The 18,733-nt window shown below is 26.9% G+C and overlaps 2 protein-coding genes across 3 annotated transcripts; one reads left to right on the top strand and one right to left on the bottom strand.

The window, feature by feature from the left end:
• Positions 1–726: 726 nt before the first annotated feature.
• LOC117232651 (mitogen-activated protein kinase kinase kinase 7-like) lies at positions 727–10,777 on the bottom strand. The gene is made up of 10 exons (XM_033492156.1): positions 10,661–10,777; positions 10,296–10,557; positions 9,433–9,658; positions 9,104–9,221; positions 8,656–8,985; positions 6,332–6,444; positions 5,857–6,149; positions 5,625–5,697; positions 2,370–2,623; positions 727–2,134 (listed from the first exon to the last, which is right to left on the bottom strand). Exons 2-10 carry the CDS (start codon positions 10,371–10,373, stop codon positions 1,970–1,972), a joined length of 1,650 nt encoding a protein of 549 aa, XP_033348047.1. The 5' UTR covers positions 10,374–10,557; positions 10,661–10,777; the 3' UTR covers positions 727–1,969.
• Positions 10,778–11,643: 866 nt separating this feature from the next.
• LOC117232653 (protein phosphatase inhibitor 2-like) lies at positions 11,644–16,963 on the top strand. Of its 2 annotated transcripts, none has more exons than XM_033492158.1 (4): positions 11,644–12,017; positions 12,588–12,758; positions 16,189–16,268; positions 16,537–16,963. In XM_033492158.1, the coding sequence occupies exons 1-4, from the start codon at positions 11,938–11,940 to the stop codon at positions 16,776–16,778; spliced, it is 573 nt and encodes a 190-aa protein (XP_033348049.1). In that variant the 5' UTR covers positions 11,644–11,937; the 3' UTR covers positions 16,779–16,963. The 2 variants fall into 2 exon arrangements, with proteins under 2 accessions (XP_033348049.1, XP_033348050.1); XM_033492159.1 differs by lacking the exon at positions 11,644–12,017 and adding an exon at positions 12,034–12,180.
• Positions 16,964–18,733: the final 1,770 nt, after the last annotated feature.

Genomic DNA, 18,733 nt, shown 5'->3' with positions numbered 1-18,733 from the left:
AAGTCGAACGGAGACACACTGCATCGCGTATGACAAAACGCTAAGTCTTTGGCAAAATTTGCGTTGAGATATAAATTGTACATGTTATATATATAAATTGTCGCTATAATGCTGAGGAATGTGTGTGTATGTGTTTATGTGTTTTTTTTTTTTTTATATATATTTAATACTGGATTAAAGGACGTTTGGACTAAAAAATGCAGAGATATTTCAAAAGCGACGTTAGCTGATGGTTTATATTAGTCGAATTGTTTTCACTACTGACGACGCGCTGGTTTTATCCACGATAACACGATTCATGTAATTACAGTGTATATATTTTCTACATTTCCATATAAATGGAAATAAACTTGATGATAATGTCTCTGCTCGATGGGGATACGTTTGTGTTGTATTATTTAAGAAGATGCTTAGTCGCAGCGTTTGTGCAGTTTCGGTGCTCGTTTTAGAAGTTATTAATGTCAAGAACGAATACGTTCAATTTGATGGAAAACAATTATTTCAATATGGAATTAAAATTCGCAACCTTCTTCTTTGCTCCTTTTTTTCTTCTCTTATAGTTAATATCGTTATCCATGCGCTTTCATTTCAACTTTCATGAAAATATTGCAGATAAGCGATTTCGTATGTTTATTTAAGATTTTAAATTGATTTGTTCGAAGAAGAAAATACAAAAATGTTCTGTTAAAAAAGAAACAGTAGAGGAGATAAAATAATGGTCGATCGTAGAATAAATGATAAATGTTATTATTTATTATGCTTTGTACAGTAAAGTTCTATCAAGTTGTAAAGAAATCATGCCTTTAAGTAGAAGATGATACTTATAGTCAGACCCGTGCGAAACCAGAGGCACCGTGAACAATTACTGGTAAACATCGTTATATTTTGTTTTTTAATAATCAAACTTTTTTCTTTAAAGTATAAAATACAATATTGAATATTACTAAAAGATGATGTTAATGATATCATAATATAAAAACTATAACGTAAACAAGGAGTTATCCTAGAATTATTAGTTATCTGATAGTGTTACTGTTAGTTAAAACTCGCTCGTAGTTATTAAACGAAGACGAGAAATGAAAAGAAAATATCGCGTATATTTCATAAATAAGCTTTTGACGCAAAAATATTTAACAATTTTAAAAAAATTGGTTCTTTCGTTGAAGAACCGATTTTTGATTACTGTAACTTCATTTCAATAACTAATTCTTGACAATGTTATGGCAAAAAATAGAAATTATATAATGAACAATTATCGGTATCCGATTAAATACAATACTTAATATTTTATAACGAGGACACCATTTATCGAATATTTTACTGACTGTACAAATTAGTTTGTAACGAAAAATAATTATACGTAAGGACAAATTAGATAAATTAGATAAATAATAATACAATACCTCCTTAATTATTACTTATTAATGGTAATTCTTACATAAATAAATGTAGTAATAACAAATTACACAGGCAGTTGACTAATCATCGATTTCTGATTGATAATCACCAATTACGTTAACTTTCTCATAGCAGTATTTTTTCAAACCTGTATTTTTATATTTAAAACACGATAAAAGCATTATAGCAATATTTAAAGCTACTTCGGTAGATTCCCCGTAATGCTTATTTGAAAGATATAGATACCTAAATATATATGCATATTATTGATCAAATTTTTACATAATTTTGTTCATTAAAACGGAGAAGTCTCGATAAACGTTCTTGAAATCAAATGCAAATAGAAAACAGTGCTTTTATATATATATAGTTATGTTTAAGAGATTGCATTGCCAACTTCTCTCTCTTTTACTTTTGTATACTATAGAATAAAATCTAACGTTGAAAAATCTATTGAGAAAATCGATATTGTTGCCCGTGTTCGCTACAGGAAGGAAGCACAGGGGAAATTCGCAAGACATAATGTAAAAAAGAATCTCGTCTAACGCTTGTACTTGTCTAATCTTGGTATTCAAGAATGTCTCGAAGGATTTTGACAAGGTACCACGAACCACCCGTTGTTTCCGGAAACTGTCGGACCGACTTGAGCGTTGCTCAAAAGAGCATTGTTCGTCCTCTGATTCTTCATGATTTCCAACTGACGTTTTAAATTTCTATACAGCTTTATGAGAGACTCCTGTAATCGAGAAAGGAACTAAAATTAATAATTTGATTTGCAAAAGCATAATATAACAAGAATTTTAATTCTGAAAAATAAACCTTCAAGGATTAGAGAATTCTTTTTCATTCATAAAATTTAAAAGTTTGCAGATATTTTGCGTCATTTAAAAATTACTCTTTTGCGATCCTTCTACATAAACCAATCCTGAAATAATTTTTTTTACCGATAATCTTTGTTTATATCGGCTTACTTTTTCATCCTCCAGTTTCCTGAGTTCCTCTTGCTGCCTTAAACTGTCTATGGTCAAATTTTTTAGCATTTCATTTTTGTGCTGCCCCAAAAGCGCTATCTCCGTTTGCACCTTCAAATATTCTTGCGCCAGCTGTTTGTGCTCTTCGAAAATTTCTTTCGATCTTTCGCAAGTCTGATCAGGCGTCAATGGCCTCAGATCCGCGTCCAAAAGGCGATAAACGTTGTCTAAATCTTTGTCAGTCGTGCTATTACCTGTCAAACAATAATTATAGCCGAAAGTTAATCCGATTAATATAAATGATCGTAAGTAACTTATTTTGTTTTTACTCTATCCAAAGATGTTTCTGGTATAAGACCGATGCAAAATAAATTGACATTTTCTCAAATATGACGAATACACTGATTAAACGTGCGTATTATCAACAGATCAGTAATCAGTCTAAACTCGGACTTGGAACCTATTCGTATAAAAAGTTCATTTTGATTATGTCAAAATTATGGCACACTTAAATTGCCGAATACTTTTACTCGAAACTATTAGAAAAAATATATAGAAAGAAATATACAAACATGTATTTATGACTTATTTTACTTTTTACTAAACATTCGCAGGATAAAAGGGATAAAGGAAAACTTTAAAATAATAAACTTTGCTATGTTTCTTTCATCAACACTAAATTCAACTTGAATTGAAGATCTACTTTAGAAATATAGTAGTGTTATGTTGGTTTAACCCATTTTTAAATGATCACAGCAAAGTTATCGACTCTTGCTGTGTACGCCTATTTACGTTAAATCCATTCTGAATTTAAATTAATTTCACAACTTCTCGGTTTATTTTGAGGATAACAATACTGTACAAACATTCGTTCGATTCAAGTGATATACCCTCGTACATTACTTGATTCAAAATTTGTTTTCCTGCTTTCCTCCAAAACAAAAACTGCTAGTATACTAGTTATGCAATAATTACATCGAATTAAGGCATAATCGCTTTCGAAACATATTATAGAAACATTAATAATATGTTAATTTCCGTACTAAGTCTACGGAAGCTACTCATTCCATCAATTTAAAATTTAATCCCAAATTTTGACCTTTAACTTTTTATCACATTTGGCGGGTTCAACCCCGCGTTCTTTCTACCTCTATCGCGTGATTAGTAGCGACTGTTCGTCGTTCGATCTTACAATGTTGAATATCATGTAAAATCGTATAATAAAAGCTCTATCGCGGTTTACTCGAAACCCTCCTAATAAAAATTAAGAAAGAAAGGCACCTCGTCATACCATCAACGACGAGAAGAAAAAGAAAAACAGAGCAAAGTACTAACGTAGCAAAACCCAGCACCGCTTTAGGGTGTCCGTGGCGACGATATTTGGGTATTCCTCGCACATTTCCAAATACTGGAGCCTGTCGAGGCTTCGTTCATAATAGAATCAAGTATTCGTTCACATGAAAGATGTCACTCTCCGATTAAAAGTTACCACGAACCACTCTTTGATCCGGAGGATGGCGGTCGATCGAACTTGTCCGTAAAAGATGAAAAAAAATGCAGATGGGGCAGGGGGAACGAGAAAACAAAATTTCCAAGAAACGAACAATTTCTTTTCGATAACGAGGGTGAGAGAAAAAGAAGAAAGAAGAGAAAAGACGGTCGTTCTTGGTGATGTGTCGGGAGAGCACTAAACAAACGTGCATCTATATTGGGCCTGGTGAGTCAGCTACACCTGCTTCGAGGTATCCCCCACCAGACAGGACGTGCAAGCACGAGCCAAGAAGAAAATACGGTTCTTCGGCTCTTAATTCATCTTCAGGGCTGGATTAAGTCGAAGCTCTGATTTCCATGTTGATGCCGCAGCGAAAAATTAAGAAATCCAATGGGGGACAGACATATATCTATCCTGGGGTCGTCTTTCTTTGGGAAGCATATGCTTCAACTTTGGAAACTGTATCAACAAGAATAATATTTCAAATAAGAAAATGATTGAAAATCAATAATTTCGTTTGACAAGAGCTATTGAAGTAGAATATATAATTTATCATTTAATATATTTTATTCTTTATACTTTTATCCAGATCATTCGGCTTTTGCAGATATTTGGAAAATTAATTTATTTCTTCTCGGTTTGTCACTTTACAGTCTTTTATATGTATTCAATCTGATAAAGAGTAGAAAGAGCATGGTCTGTTTTTATTTACTTGGGTCTTTTAGGACAAAGCTTTTATCGTCGTCGATAGGTGTCAATCAAAAACAAGTACCCCTGATTAGTTGTTCGTTAAATTTAGTATACTCGTACAATGTGACTGTTTTCGCGGGCCCTTTGCCAGGGTAGATTTCGCCGATCGACGAACTCCCAAAGTATTCGTCACGGTGAAATCACAACGAGCCAAGGTGCGATGTTCTAACTTCTTTCTATCGCTTCGTTCTCACGTGTCTTTTTATATTGAAAGGGAACAATATTTGTACGTAACGTATGTACAGATTAATCACAAGCCAAATATACATAAAACTATAAATAATTATAAATATAAATATTAATAATTTAATTCAGTAAAAGTCTACAATTTTTATCAAATTAATTGATAGATTTTTAATGATTTTTAATCAATTTTAGTGGCTTTGATTGATTTCTTATATCTTCAAATTATATTTTATTCAATTAAACAGAAATAAAACCGCATTTCGCAAGAACGCAAATAAAATCAAAGTGCAGACATAAGTGTTAATTATTTACAAAAGCAATCGAATGACGACAATGGATTTGCCTGAGCGCATCACATTCCGCGCTAAAAGGAAGGTTTTGTGGAACATACGGAGAACGTTATTTTGGGATTAGAGTACTATCGCGGTGAGTCACAAATTCAAAGTTCTCGCCCCGAACAAGTTCCCCTTCCTCTGCTGTTATAGAACAACGGCGAGGCCATCGGCAAATAACAATTTAATAATTGTATATGCCGATATATGCTATACGTATATGATAAGAAAGCAAGAAATTATGTATTCCATAAAATAAAATAGAAGTGTAAATATTAACAAAAATGAAAACGAGAGAGAAAACTTCGTTAAAATTTTCTATTACTAAACAAATGAAAAGCGTAATATTTATAACACAATGTATCTACTTATAAATCATTTGTTATCGTTCGTATTGTAACTGTTTAAAACAATTTTTCCATAATCAAAAGCAAAATTAACTAAAACAAAATTTATAATTTAAATATTTTATAATAAAGGTAATAAAAAACTTACTTTGTGCGGTATTCTTTATCTTTAGAATAGGAGATTCCAATGGTGAATCGGAACTCGGTAATCCCCAAGCATTCTGGAATTATAAAACATAAGAATATGTTTGTGTCAAAAATGTAAATACGTAAATCATAATAACTACAAATCTTGGAAAATATTTATACTTCTTTAAATATTAATTACTAATTTAATGATATGTAAACAAATCATTATTTTTAAATTAAAAGTTACTAACCGGATCACACTCAACGTAAAGTTGAGGAAAATCTTTAATCTGGAATTCTTTATTGGATGGATTGTTTGCTGAAATATTATTTTTAGGAGGTGGATCCCTGAAATCGTAGAAGGGATTCGATGAACTGTTTTTTTCATTAAAAATTTCCGATTTTTCTTTGGAAACGGGTGCATTAGCTTTAATAGTACCGTTGGCAGCATATCCATTTATTTCAGAATCCATAGTATCAGTCACGTCCAAAGTATCATCTTTAGAAACCTGGTTGTCAATAACTTCCTCTGACTCAACATCTTCTACAATATAAAATTACATTATAATTAATTTATATAATCACTGTTGTTGTGCATGTTTATAAATAAACATTTCATATTTAAAATTATTATCTATTATTAGTAAATATTAATCATTTGTTAAATCTCATAACTTTGGATTGCTTAAATTACTTATGAAAAATTTTAATAATATACAAACTTACTTTGGGAATATTCTACTGGTTCTAGATGCCCATTAAAGAATTGTGATAAGGTTGTCATTATTTCTACAACAGCATCCATTGATGGTCTTTCTTCGGGAGATTTGTGCCAACATCTGAAACAACCGTTCGTTTCTTTTCTTACTACATCTTACAAACGATTTATAAATGTTTATTTAGAATGTAAGAAGATACGTAATAAAAATAGAGGGACATGCTGGCCAAAATCACATATATAAAATAATTTATCAGAATAGATAATTTGTTAGAGTAGGCATAACAAAAAAAGATAGATCTCATTTCCCTCAATACCCTTCTGCTGGAAAAATGACTTTAAAATCGAATATCGATTATTGATTATATCTTGATTATATTGATTATATTTTCAAGGATAATGTACCAGAAGAAATAGGTACATTTCATTTTTCCTATTTCCTACACAAAAGTTAAAATATTACAATTTTAAATTTCTCTCTTTTTACAATTATACAATCGCAACAATAATTCATGACTAACATAAATTTGAATATTTTATGCAATATTTTCCATCCTCTCAAATTCAACACTTTCCCTTCCACGATCTACTGTCAACAAAATTTATGATGAAAATAACTGGGAGCACTTCTTAAATTTCTTGCTAGAAAATCCACGGAAACTACCATAGACAATGATTTGAAAAGCAAGTCATTCCTTCTAGTGTTGAATCATCATGCGAAAAACGAAAGGGAAAGTAATCTCGCCATCTGGCACAGTCGAATCCTTAATGGACAAATATCATTGAAGACAATTTCACTTACCACTAAAATTTGCTCCCAGTGCCTAACCATTGAAGGGGATGAAAGAGTGGATTGTTGTCCCAAAGGAGAATCCATAGTTGCTAAAGGACCTTAATTTCTTTAAAAGAAAATATTATGATGAACTATGTGCCCCAATCTTCACCCTCACCTAGGACAAAACCTAAAATTCATAAGAAGAAATTTAGAAAAGCCCTAATTAGAAACGCAGAACAATCTCAGAATGAAGAATTATGAAACTGTTAAAATTATCCTAGCACCAGGTAGATTGACCACCACCTTACACATTCCTATTCTAAAATACTCTAAACTATTCTAAAATACCAGCATTCCAAACAATCAATCCGATACTCATACCCTTCAACATTTCTACATTCCCTCCTTATACCTCAATCAAATTCCAACTGATTATTGATTGATGACTATTAATTTATTATTCCCTGCTTCCCATGATCTTAGACATGATAATTAAAAAGCATAGCATAATCGACCACATATTAGAATATATCAGAAATACTGATGATATATTAAATACTTATAAATTAAACTGTTCGCATTATCTTTTATTTTTTTAGTACTTAAGACCATCGATTATTTAAGAAGAAGAATAACAAGGGGTACACATGATCATATTAAATACTTTTAAACAAATGTTTTTCTGTTACAGGAAAGGAAGGTTTGAAGACGCTATGTATAAGATCTTAAATTTCAACCTGTATAGGTAATAGCTTTTCACAATTTATATAAATTGTGAATAAATAGAAAATTCATTAAAGATTACCATAATAATGATTCAATTACACAATTGAATCCTTATAAATAATATCAGAATAATATGATGACTCTTCTGAGAAGAATATTTTAAACATACAACTCTTATGTTATGAGAAAAGGGTTTATTCTATTACAATTTAACAAAATACATCGTTAAAAATGATTTGGGCACAGCATATGGAAAAATTATCAAGATATTATATACAAATAAAATGCAAGTAATGTAAAATAAATATAAAATTGTTTTAAAAAGCTCTAAATAACAATCAACATACTTAAAAACATTTTTCCACCTGAAAAGAAGTTTTTTCTATGAACAAAATTGTGTAATCACCAATTATCAATCAAATAAAATGAAAATTTTTTAAATTAAATGCTTAATGATAAAGTTTTTAAAGAAATTTTTTAAACATAATAATGTTATAACTATTTTCAAGCGTAAAATATGTTAAAATACATAAAATATATTAAATCTAAATACTTGTAAATATACTTTTACGTTTCAATAATCTGCAGTTAATTTCAAGAAGAAAATAGAGTATTTGTTATATTTTTTCCTACAACATATACTTTCAAATACTAATACTTTTTATCAATTACAATTATTTCTATCACATATTTAGTAACATGTGTCACTATCGAAAAAGATAATATGACTTTATAAAACAAAGAAAATAATTAATCTTAACTTCTTTAGTAAATTATTAGAACATGCTTTATTAATTATAAAAGTGAATGATTATAAATATTAATAAATACCTGGTCATGAGATCTTCAATTGGTTTAGGGCAACCTTCAATTAAAGGAGGTCTTTGTCCTACATGTACTGCCCACATTATTCTGTAAGCTGAACCACCAATTTCATCAAATGGTTTCTTCCTTGACAATATCTCCCACAAAATAACACCCCAACTAAACACATCACACTTTTCGGTATATCTAGAACCCTCAAATACTTCTGGAGCCATCCAAGCAGCAGAACCTTTGTTATTAGTCATATATGTATTTAGATCACAAGCTGTACCAAAATCACAAATTTTAAGAGTTTGTCCACCCATAACTAACAACAAATTTGGTGGTTTTAAGTCTCTGCAAATATAAATGAAATCTGTTGAAACGCTACAGATATCATTTGAATAAAAAATAAACTTCCAGATTGTTATACTATGTCTTCGATAAAAAAAAATATATATTTAACTTAATTTACCTGTGAATTAAAGGTTTTGGTTTCATATTGTGAAGATATGCGACACCACGTGCACATTGCAAAGCCCAACTCATTGCATGTCCTGCAGTATATTGTGGCTGAGGATTGCAATGCAAAACTGCAATATATTAATAAAACAAAAAGTAAATGTAATATTTAATTATTAATGCTTGATGATAACAAAACAATATGAAACAATAAAAAGCATTTAATGTCTTGTTAAACAAATTAAATCTTATGCATTATCAAAACAAGCAACAATAATATTTAGACTATAACAATATTGTATTAAAAAAATGAAGTTCTATAGAATATAAAAAAGTTAATACCATTATATAAGGAGCCACCTTCTGCATATTCCATAACCAGGCAAACCGGATTTTTAGTACAGGCACCATAAAGTTTTACAATATTGGGATGCACAACTCTAGATAATTGCCTAACTTCTACAGTAAAGGCCTTTTTTTCACCTTCTGAGTTTATATACTTTATAGCAACATATTGTCCCCTCCATTTTCCTTTCCATACTACTCCGAAAGAACCTTTTCCGACTACCTACATAAAAATAAATAATGAACAATTTATTATTGATTTAATTTAGCGCTCTTCAGATTTTAAAATAAATCATTTCTTTTCGAAAAATGAAGCAACAAGTTAAGAATATTAATGATGTTAGATAAACATAGAAACTGCATGTAACCTCAACAAAATGAAAAACAATACAAAGATATAAAAATTTAATATTTTATTTATTCTTCTTCAATATACTCTGTATTCTACTAAACGATGTTATTAATTTTTAATTAAATTATTTTCACACAATCTATATCAAATTTTTAAAAGTGACATATATTCACAATCTATTAAAATAAAAAAATTTTTTTTTTCAGTTTTTTTCTCAACTTAATGATATTTCAAATAAAAATCTCTCTCGTTATCTAAATCAAAATTCGAATATTAAAGTACAGAAAATAGAAAGGAGCTTCGTTAACATAAATTTGCTTAAAAAATATTCAACTATCGTCATTTAGGTTATATTTCAAACAAAATCAGATAATCAATTAGGATAAATTACGAAAATTAAACGCAACTGGATGTAACATTTGAGAAATGTTTTATTGAACGACGATTAAAAAAACAAAAATTTGACTTGTTCGAACAATAATGAAAAGTTTCTGCATAGTTATGATACCTGCTCTGTTTCAATTTCATCGTAGTTAATTTCTTCTACAAACTGCTGCTGATGGCTTACTAATTCTTTACCCGCCATCACACACAGTCGACATCACATTAGTTTCAGGGCACATTTAATTACCGGGCGTATTTATCATGAACGAATATTTATTTAAACTCCGAGCTCAAACTCCTTTGATATTTTCCATTTTATTAACATTCAGAAGGCATGTGTAGCGAGAAAGTTGTATCGATAGATGTTCATCATTCGATAGATCGATCTGTTGAAATACGATCCATTGTTAAACATAGAAAACGTGATTAAATTTATGTGCTAACAAAAACAGAAACATTAAATTATTTTTGTTTAATCAAAAAGCATACCAGTTAAGACATGGGAAGAAAAGTAGAAAGAGAAATATGTACACATATGTGTAAAATGAACGTGCACTACGTACTACCAGGTACTACGTAACGACGTTTAATAAGTTTACTTCGGGGCTTCGGGGATAGCTTTGGGTTTTCTTACTAAATAAAATACAATCCAATCACAGACTACTTGTTTTTTGATGTCACATATATTCCATACATATATTCTCAATCATAAATTTATTTGCGTCAAGTTGCAAAATATCATATATATTCAGAAACATTAAAAATATATATTGTTATTATTCAGTATAAAATTTGACTTGCATTTCATATTATAATCCTATACGGTTTAAAATAGAGAAAATTAAAATATTAATATATGTCCTCTAAATATAATATAGATACTGAATCAGCAGATGCATATATTATGTTCGACGCTTTTAATCTTTGTTATACTTGTTATATTCTTTTATATATATATATATATATATATCTTCGCCCGTGCTATAATTAATTTGCTTATATCAAATAAGAAACAAAACAGGTAATTATACATCGTATAAGTAATTTGAAATGTTAAATATATACTTAACATAATTTAAATATCGAAAACGTTATATTCTGTAATTTAATATTTAATATATATTTAATTTTATATGTAATACTTAATACTTAATATTTATAATTTAATATGTCGTTTTGTGTAAATCGTAATTCGTTTAGAGTTTATAGAATTAAACAAAGTTTTGTTCATAGATTATGTACAAAGTAATAATAATATTATTATAGTGTACATAAGTAAAATTATAAAAAAATAATAAAGCAGAATTATTTAACAAAAATATACGTAGAAAAATTCTCATTTTATTATAGTTAATCGAAACCTCGATTTAATGCTTCGTTATGTAAAATCTGTTATACTACCATAAACTTTTAATTTCATTAACGGATTATTACATAATAGGGGGCTATAACTTCACTTACAAAAAATAGATTTCAATGCTTCAGTAATTTAATTCGAAAATGACCGTGGTACTACAAAATATGTATATACATATATACTACGTAATACACCCTGCCCTGTATAAGGTTTTGTGTAACATGGCACCAATCAGAGCTCGTGATTTTTCCATTTAAAACTGAAAATTGTTAAGGTGATAATTTGTCATCGTCAATAAACGATTGTCCAATTACTTCTAATTCGAGTGAAAACATTCTGAAGAAAATTTGACTTTACAAAGATTCGTCATGTTTTATAATTATCAAATGTGAATCAATCTCTTTTCAAAATGGCAGAAAATCTTTCGAAACGGCCTCCTAAGGGAATTTTAAAATCATCTAGCAGCTTCGATAATCCAGATATACCCAGGTATAAATGATTTTTTTAGATTTATTTCTTTCATATTGAAGCAATGGTTTCATTTATACATACATATATAAACGAGTAACTTTAAAGTGAATATCTTTTTATAACTAAAAATTATATGAGAGAGAGAAAGAGAGATGATGACAGAGTTAACTTGTGTTTTAAGGTTAGTTTAATTTAAATCATTCTCATATATATTTTTTTTTCCTTTAATTACTTATATTTTACTTTTATTTTATTAGAGCATTGTCATAATTGTAAATTAATTACTGCCTTTCTTAATCCATGTAACTTCGTTTAAAGTTGTTACAGACTGTCATAGTTAAGTAAATTTTATACGTAAAAAATTTTAATTGTAATTTATCTATTGAACCATATTAATAAATATGTCTTTCTTCATTATAATTTTACAATATAATTTTCTGAATTTGTAAGTCATAATCAACGTTTTATCAAATACTGTTAGGAAATTGATAGTATTTTATATTAATTTTACATTTTGCTTGTTCCATAATTTAAAATAGTAAATATTAATGATAAATTTTTAATAATATATGACAATTTTTATTACAGGCCAAGCAAAGAAACAAAATGGGATGAAATGAATATAATTGCAACATTGCACCCAGCAGAAAAAGATTATGGTCATATGAAGATTGATGAACCAAAAACCCCATACAACTATGAAGGCCTGCAAGCTGAATTTCAATTTGATCAATTAGATTCTACTGCAGTTGCTACCAAGTAAGTATTTATATTAATTCATTAGAAATAAGTATTTTATTCTATATTTCTAGTTATTTTCATAAATATCTTCTGCATTGTACATATTACCACATATCACAAAAAAAAAAAAAATAAATAAATAAATAAAAGAAAATTGGTAGATTTCTATAAACTTCAGTTTGAAGAAGTGTATAATTTTGTAATATACAAAATATGTATAATATTTCAAGAACACCAATAGTAACTAAACTTATAGTTACATTAATGTTAATACTGACTGGAATATTATCTACTTCTCATAACTAATAAATATGTCTGTAATATTCGTTTTATATTATTTTATTTAATAAAAATAATATAATTACACACATTCTTATTTCACAATATATATAATACAAAAGTGCATAGCGTCTCCCGAAATAATATAGATAGATAGAAAAAAAAATATTATTTGAGATAGATTTTTAATTGATTTATGTGATACACAAATGTAATTGATAGTGCAATATTCTATAACTTGTAATTTTATTTTAAGGGAATTAATGGCATTAAAATGAGATATACATATTGCTTAGGAAATCAATGAATGAATTAACAAATTAAAATTAATGTCTATAATTTGTTATTTTACTATCAATCAATTTATTGTAATGAGTTTCTAATTATTAATTTTCTTTCTTTCTCTATGTCTGTAAGGAGCATATTATTTAAAAAATCATTTGAAAATTAATTTTATTAATATTATAATCTAAAGTGATTGTTATTTATAATTTTCTCTTTCTGGAAGGATGCATTATGCTCAGATCTTAATATAAAATATTATCTCCTTTTTATCCGTTTAAAATTTTTCAATCAGTCTAATTTATGGTATCTGTTTAGAGTTTTATACCAGGATTGGCTTAAATGGAAACTATCAAATTTAAATTATGCTACTATTCTGTATTAAGTAGCAACATCACCATGTAGAGTATAGCATTGTTACATACATAATGCTCAAGTGTTGGTATTGGAATTGAATATTAAGAATAGAATGAATGTATGCAAATGTATGTAGAAATTTCATGTTGATTTATTCTTTTTATTGGAATAAATCTTCATTGGTAAGTTTCAGTGCTCTTCAAAATGTACATTTGCTGTTTTTGCTTCTCAGAGTTGTATTCCTTTATTATTTTCAGTAATTCTACACAAAAAGAGGTTCTTGTGTGGAAAATTGCTTGAATTCTTCAGAAAAATATTATTTAAATTTCCAAAATTTGAATAAACAGGACCAATTTTTAAGATGGTTCACATATTTACAAATACTATGATCAAACAGTTTTAATCAAATATACATGCACCAAGAAACATACAAAGTGTTTCAAAAGGTATGTAACATCCCGAAGTCGAAAATTACATGACATATAGTTATAATTTTTTAAACATTATTAATTGTCAAAATTGAATGCACATACATTTAAAATAAAATATTTTTACAAAACACCTCCTCATACATTTTTGGGGCATAAATTTTTTAAATTTATATAAGCTAAATTTTTAAACGTTTTAATAATAAAGAAAATAAAACCAATCTTTTATGTTAATGTATTGTAGAATAATACTGAATTAATACAACCTGAAAAATCAAATAAAAGTCTATATAATATGCATGTTGATAATGAAAAACCAATATCCAATAAATATATGGAATTTAAGATAACTACAATAAATATATATTTTTAAAAGAATTTAAAAAATTATTATACATGTTATTGTTTAAAATCAAAATTTCCAATTAAGCATCCAATTTTTACAATGAATAATATAAAAAATTTCTACGAATACATTATACAAAAAATTCTGTATCTTAAGTAATACGTACAGTGGTCTATGTTATTTTAAGGTGTTACACATCTTTCAAAAGTCTTCTTTACGTTTATACTTTTTTCAGAAAAGTAATTCTACTGTGTGAAATTTGAACACTTGAATGGAGTTGACATGCACTACAAGAAAAGAAGGAAAAATAGTTAAGTAGCATTAGAGTTTGAAGCATTATGGTAGCATTTTGAAGTACCAAAGAAATTCATTCATACACACATGCACATACAGAAAATCTTTTTACATATATTAGATTGTTAATCTCACTGTCGAAACTGAATTCTTACCTGGTAAGATATAATAGGATAAATTAATTTCTTTATTTATTTATTTGTATGTATTAAAATATTCTATGTATCATAAATAACAACTTATTTACTTGTTGCATTCATTCATTTCACGAAATCTCCATTCATAATTTCAAAAGATAGTTTATATTGATATGACTATTATGCCTTACCATATAAAGATAAATGAAAATCTCTACAAAAGTAACAGTATTTTTTCTATGAAGTATTTAGAAATTTTTGATCATATAAATGCATGTAATACTGAACTCCACACAAAATTTTTGTTTAACAATATACCTTTATTATCTATTTAATATAGCAAAAAAGTAAGTAATAAAAAATAATTTCTGTGTAGACAACTGCTGACTGTGACACGAAAATCAAGATATAATGAAATAATAAATTTGAAATTCATTTCTCCTAATTTTACCAAATTTTTATTATGATTTATTTATATTTAATTCATTTCAGTTATAATATATTTATATTAACATAAATTTAATTTTATATCAATGTTAATTAAGAAACGTTTAACAGTATTACAATATTATTTTAATAATTATTTTTGTAATAGCATTAAGCATCATAAAAAAAGTTTCATACGATATATAATTAATAATATACACATAATTTTGCTAATGAATATTTAAATGAAAATGTAACCATATGTCATACAAGTATTACAGATCAGCTACTTTTATAACTAATTACATCCTTACTTCGGAATGTTACATACTAAAAGAAAGTTACATAAAAATACATGCCTGAACTACATTCAATAAGAAAATATTTTACATTAAGTATAAACATGGGGTTGTAAAATGTTTATGATTTAATCAAAATGATTGTTTTTAGAAAGATTCAAATGAAGTAATTACAGATTACATTACAAAGATAAATTAAGATTTAAGGTATTGTTATAAAAATGTGTGTAATAAGAAGGAAACGATTCATATGTTATAATATTTAAATGTATTATATATACTTTTTTATTTTGGGAACCCTATGTAAAATATTAAGGTACTTTTGTGAATAATTATTCCATTTATTTGCTTTATTTCTTATTTTTATTACAATTAGTATTAGTAGTTATATGTTTTATACTTGTATATTCTTCAATTGTACTTAAAAATATCAACAACAATTAAATACATTTTATATTTTATATTTTCACAAATTTGGTTTTTCTAAATATTTCATTTCATTAATAATTATAGGTTTGAACAATTGACCACTAAAAATTCATAAATTTTGCATTTCTTTTCATTTCAAATTGTGAAGAATTTTCTTTCCCATATTTACAGATTGGCAGAAGGCAGTAAACCAAAAATATTTGAAGAATCAAGTGAAGATGAAGATGAAAAAGAAACTGTTGAAGAAAGAGGTAAGAAATTATAAACCTTTTCATAGAGAGGTAATTTATATTTTAATTATATTTGCATAAATATAATATATACCAATATGTATACCTTATAGTTGATTATAAATATTGAAATGATTTTTATTTTACTGTTATTATTATTAAAATTGAAATTCTAAATATCCTATTAAAAAGTAATTAATTTTAATCAATTGAGAAGGAATGAGAAAGATTATCATCAAAATGTGGTATTGAGTAACAAAAGATATCAATGTATATGGAAAAATTTTAGAAAAACGTAAAGCATTTGAAGCAAAGAGAAAGCGTCATTATCAAGAATGGCAAGTAGTTCAAATGGCTCGAAAACAATTACTTGAACAAGATGAAGATGAAGATGAGGAGAGCAATGAAGAAAATGAAGAACATGAAGAAGACATAGAAAAAGATGACAATAATTCTCTTCATCCTGAAGAACATGAGTTTGATCTTAAATTCAAGTGCATGCCATCTTGCAATATAACAAAAGGAAAGTGATATGGCGATGGACATTAATAAATAATATTATAAATTACTTCATTAGAATTTAGAATTCAATTCTCTAAAAATTTTAGTTCATGTTAAATTTATTTACTATTATACAACTGACAAATGCAATAAATTACAATGTCCGTTTTACATGAGTTAAATGATTAAGTTAATAAATTTTTGTAATTGACCAATTTACTATTTTTCAATAATTGACTTATACATTAATCAGTGTAATTAATTACACAACGAATGTATAGTGAATTTATAAGTAATTAATTGCGTAATTGAAAGCACATATTAATAAATAATTAATAATTACACAAATATTTAATTTAATTACTTATTTTCAGCAATTTAATCATTGGACATTCACTTATTATTTATTGAATTCAAGCTAGTACTTAGTTCTGTAATTGTACAGAATGATAGACATTCTTAATTCAAAAATGAAACTACAAATTTCTTTTGTTTATGAAAAAATCACAGTAATTTTCTAACTTTTATTGGTGCTGTGGTAAAAATGTAATTTGATTATTAATCACTTTACTAATATATAAACAGTAATTACTAGATACTAATATTTTAATGCATAAGTTGTAATTTATTTTCATGTAAATTCATCTATTACGTATTAAGTTTTCTTGCAAAGATTAAATGATTATTTATGTCATTTTATAATATCAAATAATTGATTTAATCAATTTTATCAATTAATTGAATTAATAATTAAATAATTGATTTTTCAACAGAATATTTAACATACTTCGATTAAGATTTATATTTGTAAACTAGAGCAATACTTTAGTTTTTTTTTTTTACATGAATGCTTTTTGATTGCTCTAATTATTCACGTTGCTTATTGAAATAGTTAATCAGTGATGTACATTTATAAAATTATTATTAAAGCGCTTATTAAATGTTTTATAAGATTCTAAGCAATTAGGAAATGAGTAATTCTTAAAGAACGAATTCTTTTACATAATTAGTAGTACGCATAAAAGATGGAAAGAATTCCTGAACATAAGATATTATTACAGATACACTCATACTAATTTATTATATTAAATTTGTAATAGATTTCTCCATTTCATGCATTAAGAATTTCTCATTTTCTAATTATATATTACAGTTTACAAAATATTCTTAAAACAGGGTGTTCTGTAAGGTATGTGAGATGAGTAAGAGATTCTGAAATTAGAATCTTATTTTAGACATTTTTACATTGATATTATCTTTGTTCGCATAGTAATATGTATCATTTAGATATATTAGTTCCTTTTATTTCTTTCACGATAATCAAATTTAACTTATGCATACTAAATATTAAGAAAAAGAAGTTATTTTTATAAATAACTGCAAAATTTCTATACTAACATTAATATATTATTAAAACTTTCTGAACATTAATTTAATAAAATTGTATTTTGTCTATTAATAATAAAGTTCAATTTTTTATTAATTTTTGCATTTCTTTTTTTAATATAAGTTCAATTGGTAAAATATATGTGTATAATATAATCAATGTGAATTTGTCTAAATATGAAACTGTGTAAATCTTTCATTTGTAAAATTATATCTCCTTATATGTTTTATTTAAAATGTAATATATTCCTTGTCATAAACATCTCAAGCCCTTTGATCTTGTTACTAAAAAAATTGATATTATCTTTAAAACTAATTTATTATTTTATTCCAAATTAAGATTTATATTAGTTTTCTATTCTTAATATAATACGGTGCAAACAGCCAAGGCTTTATAAATTTGAAATTCTTTATATATGAAGTATTATATTGTACTTCGAGATGGAACATTATTATTTATGTATATACGTATATATCATAATACAACAGTTTATGGCAAGAGAGATTATTATCTAGACAATCGAATTTATTTTTCGTTCAGAAATACTTCCTATGACATGTAACAGGTATTTTTGTAGATTACAGTAGGATCCTTATGC

The sequence above is a fragment of the Bombus vosnesenskii genome, unplaced genomic scaffold (assembly GCF_011952255.1).
Source record: "Bombus vosnesenskii isolate JDL3184/JDL3185 unplaced genomic scaffold, Bvos_JDL3184-5_v1.1 scf7180000013289, whole genome shotgun sequence".
Classification (NCBI taxonomy): domain Eukaryota; kingdom Metazoa; phylum Arthropoda; class Insecta; order Hymenoptera; family Apidae; genus Bombus; species Bombus vosnesenskii.
Note: the sequence above shows the minus strand (reverse complement) of the source record. Positions and strands in the feature narration are given on the sequence as shown.

Excerpts from the sequence above, each read along its gene's own strand:
- LOC117232651 (XM_033492156.1), bottom strand. The coding sequence starts at position 10,373 with ATGGCGGGTAAAGAATTAGTAAGCCATCAGCAGCAGTTTGTAGAAGAA. Across the intron at positions 9,222-9,432 it reads AGGTGGCTCCTTATATAATG|TTTTGCATTGCAATCCTCAG; the intron begins GTATTAACTTTT and ends AATATATTGCAG. Across the intron at positions 2,135-2,369 it reads GGAAACTGGAGGATGAAAAA|GAGTCTCTCATAAAGCTGTA; the intron begins GTAAGCCGATAT and ends TCTCGATTACAG.
- LOC117232653 (XM_033492158.1), top strand. The coding sequence starts at position 11,938 with ATGGCAGAAAATCTTTCGAAACGGCCTCCTAAGGGAATTTTAAAATCA. Across the intron at positions 12,759-16,188 it reads TCTACTGCAGTTGCTACCAA|ATTGGCAGAAGGCAGTAAAC; the intron begins GTAAGTATTTAT and ends CCATATTTACAG. Across the intron at positions 16,269-16,536 it reads AGAAACTGTTGAAGAAAGAG|AAAAACGTAAAGCATTTGAA; the intron begins GTAAGAAATTAT and ends GAAAAATTTTAG.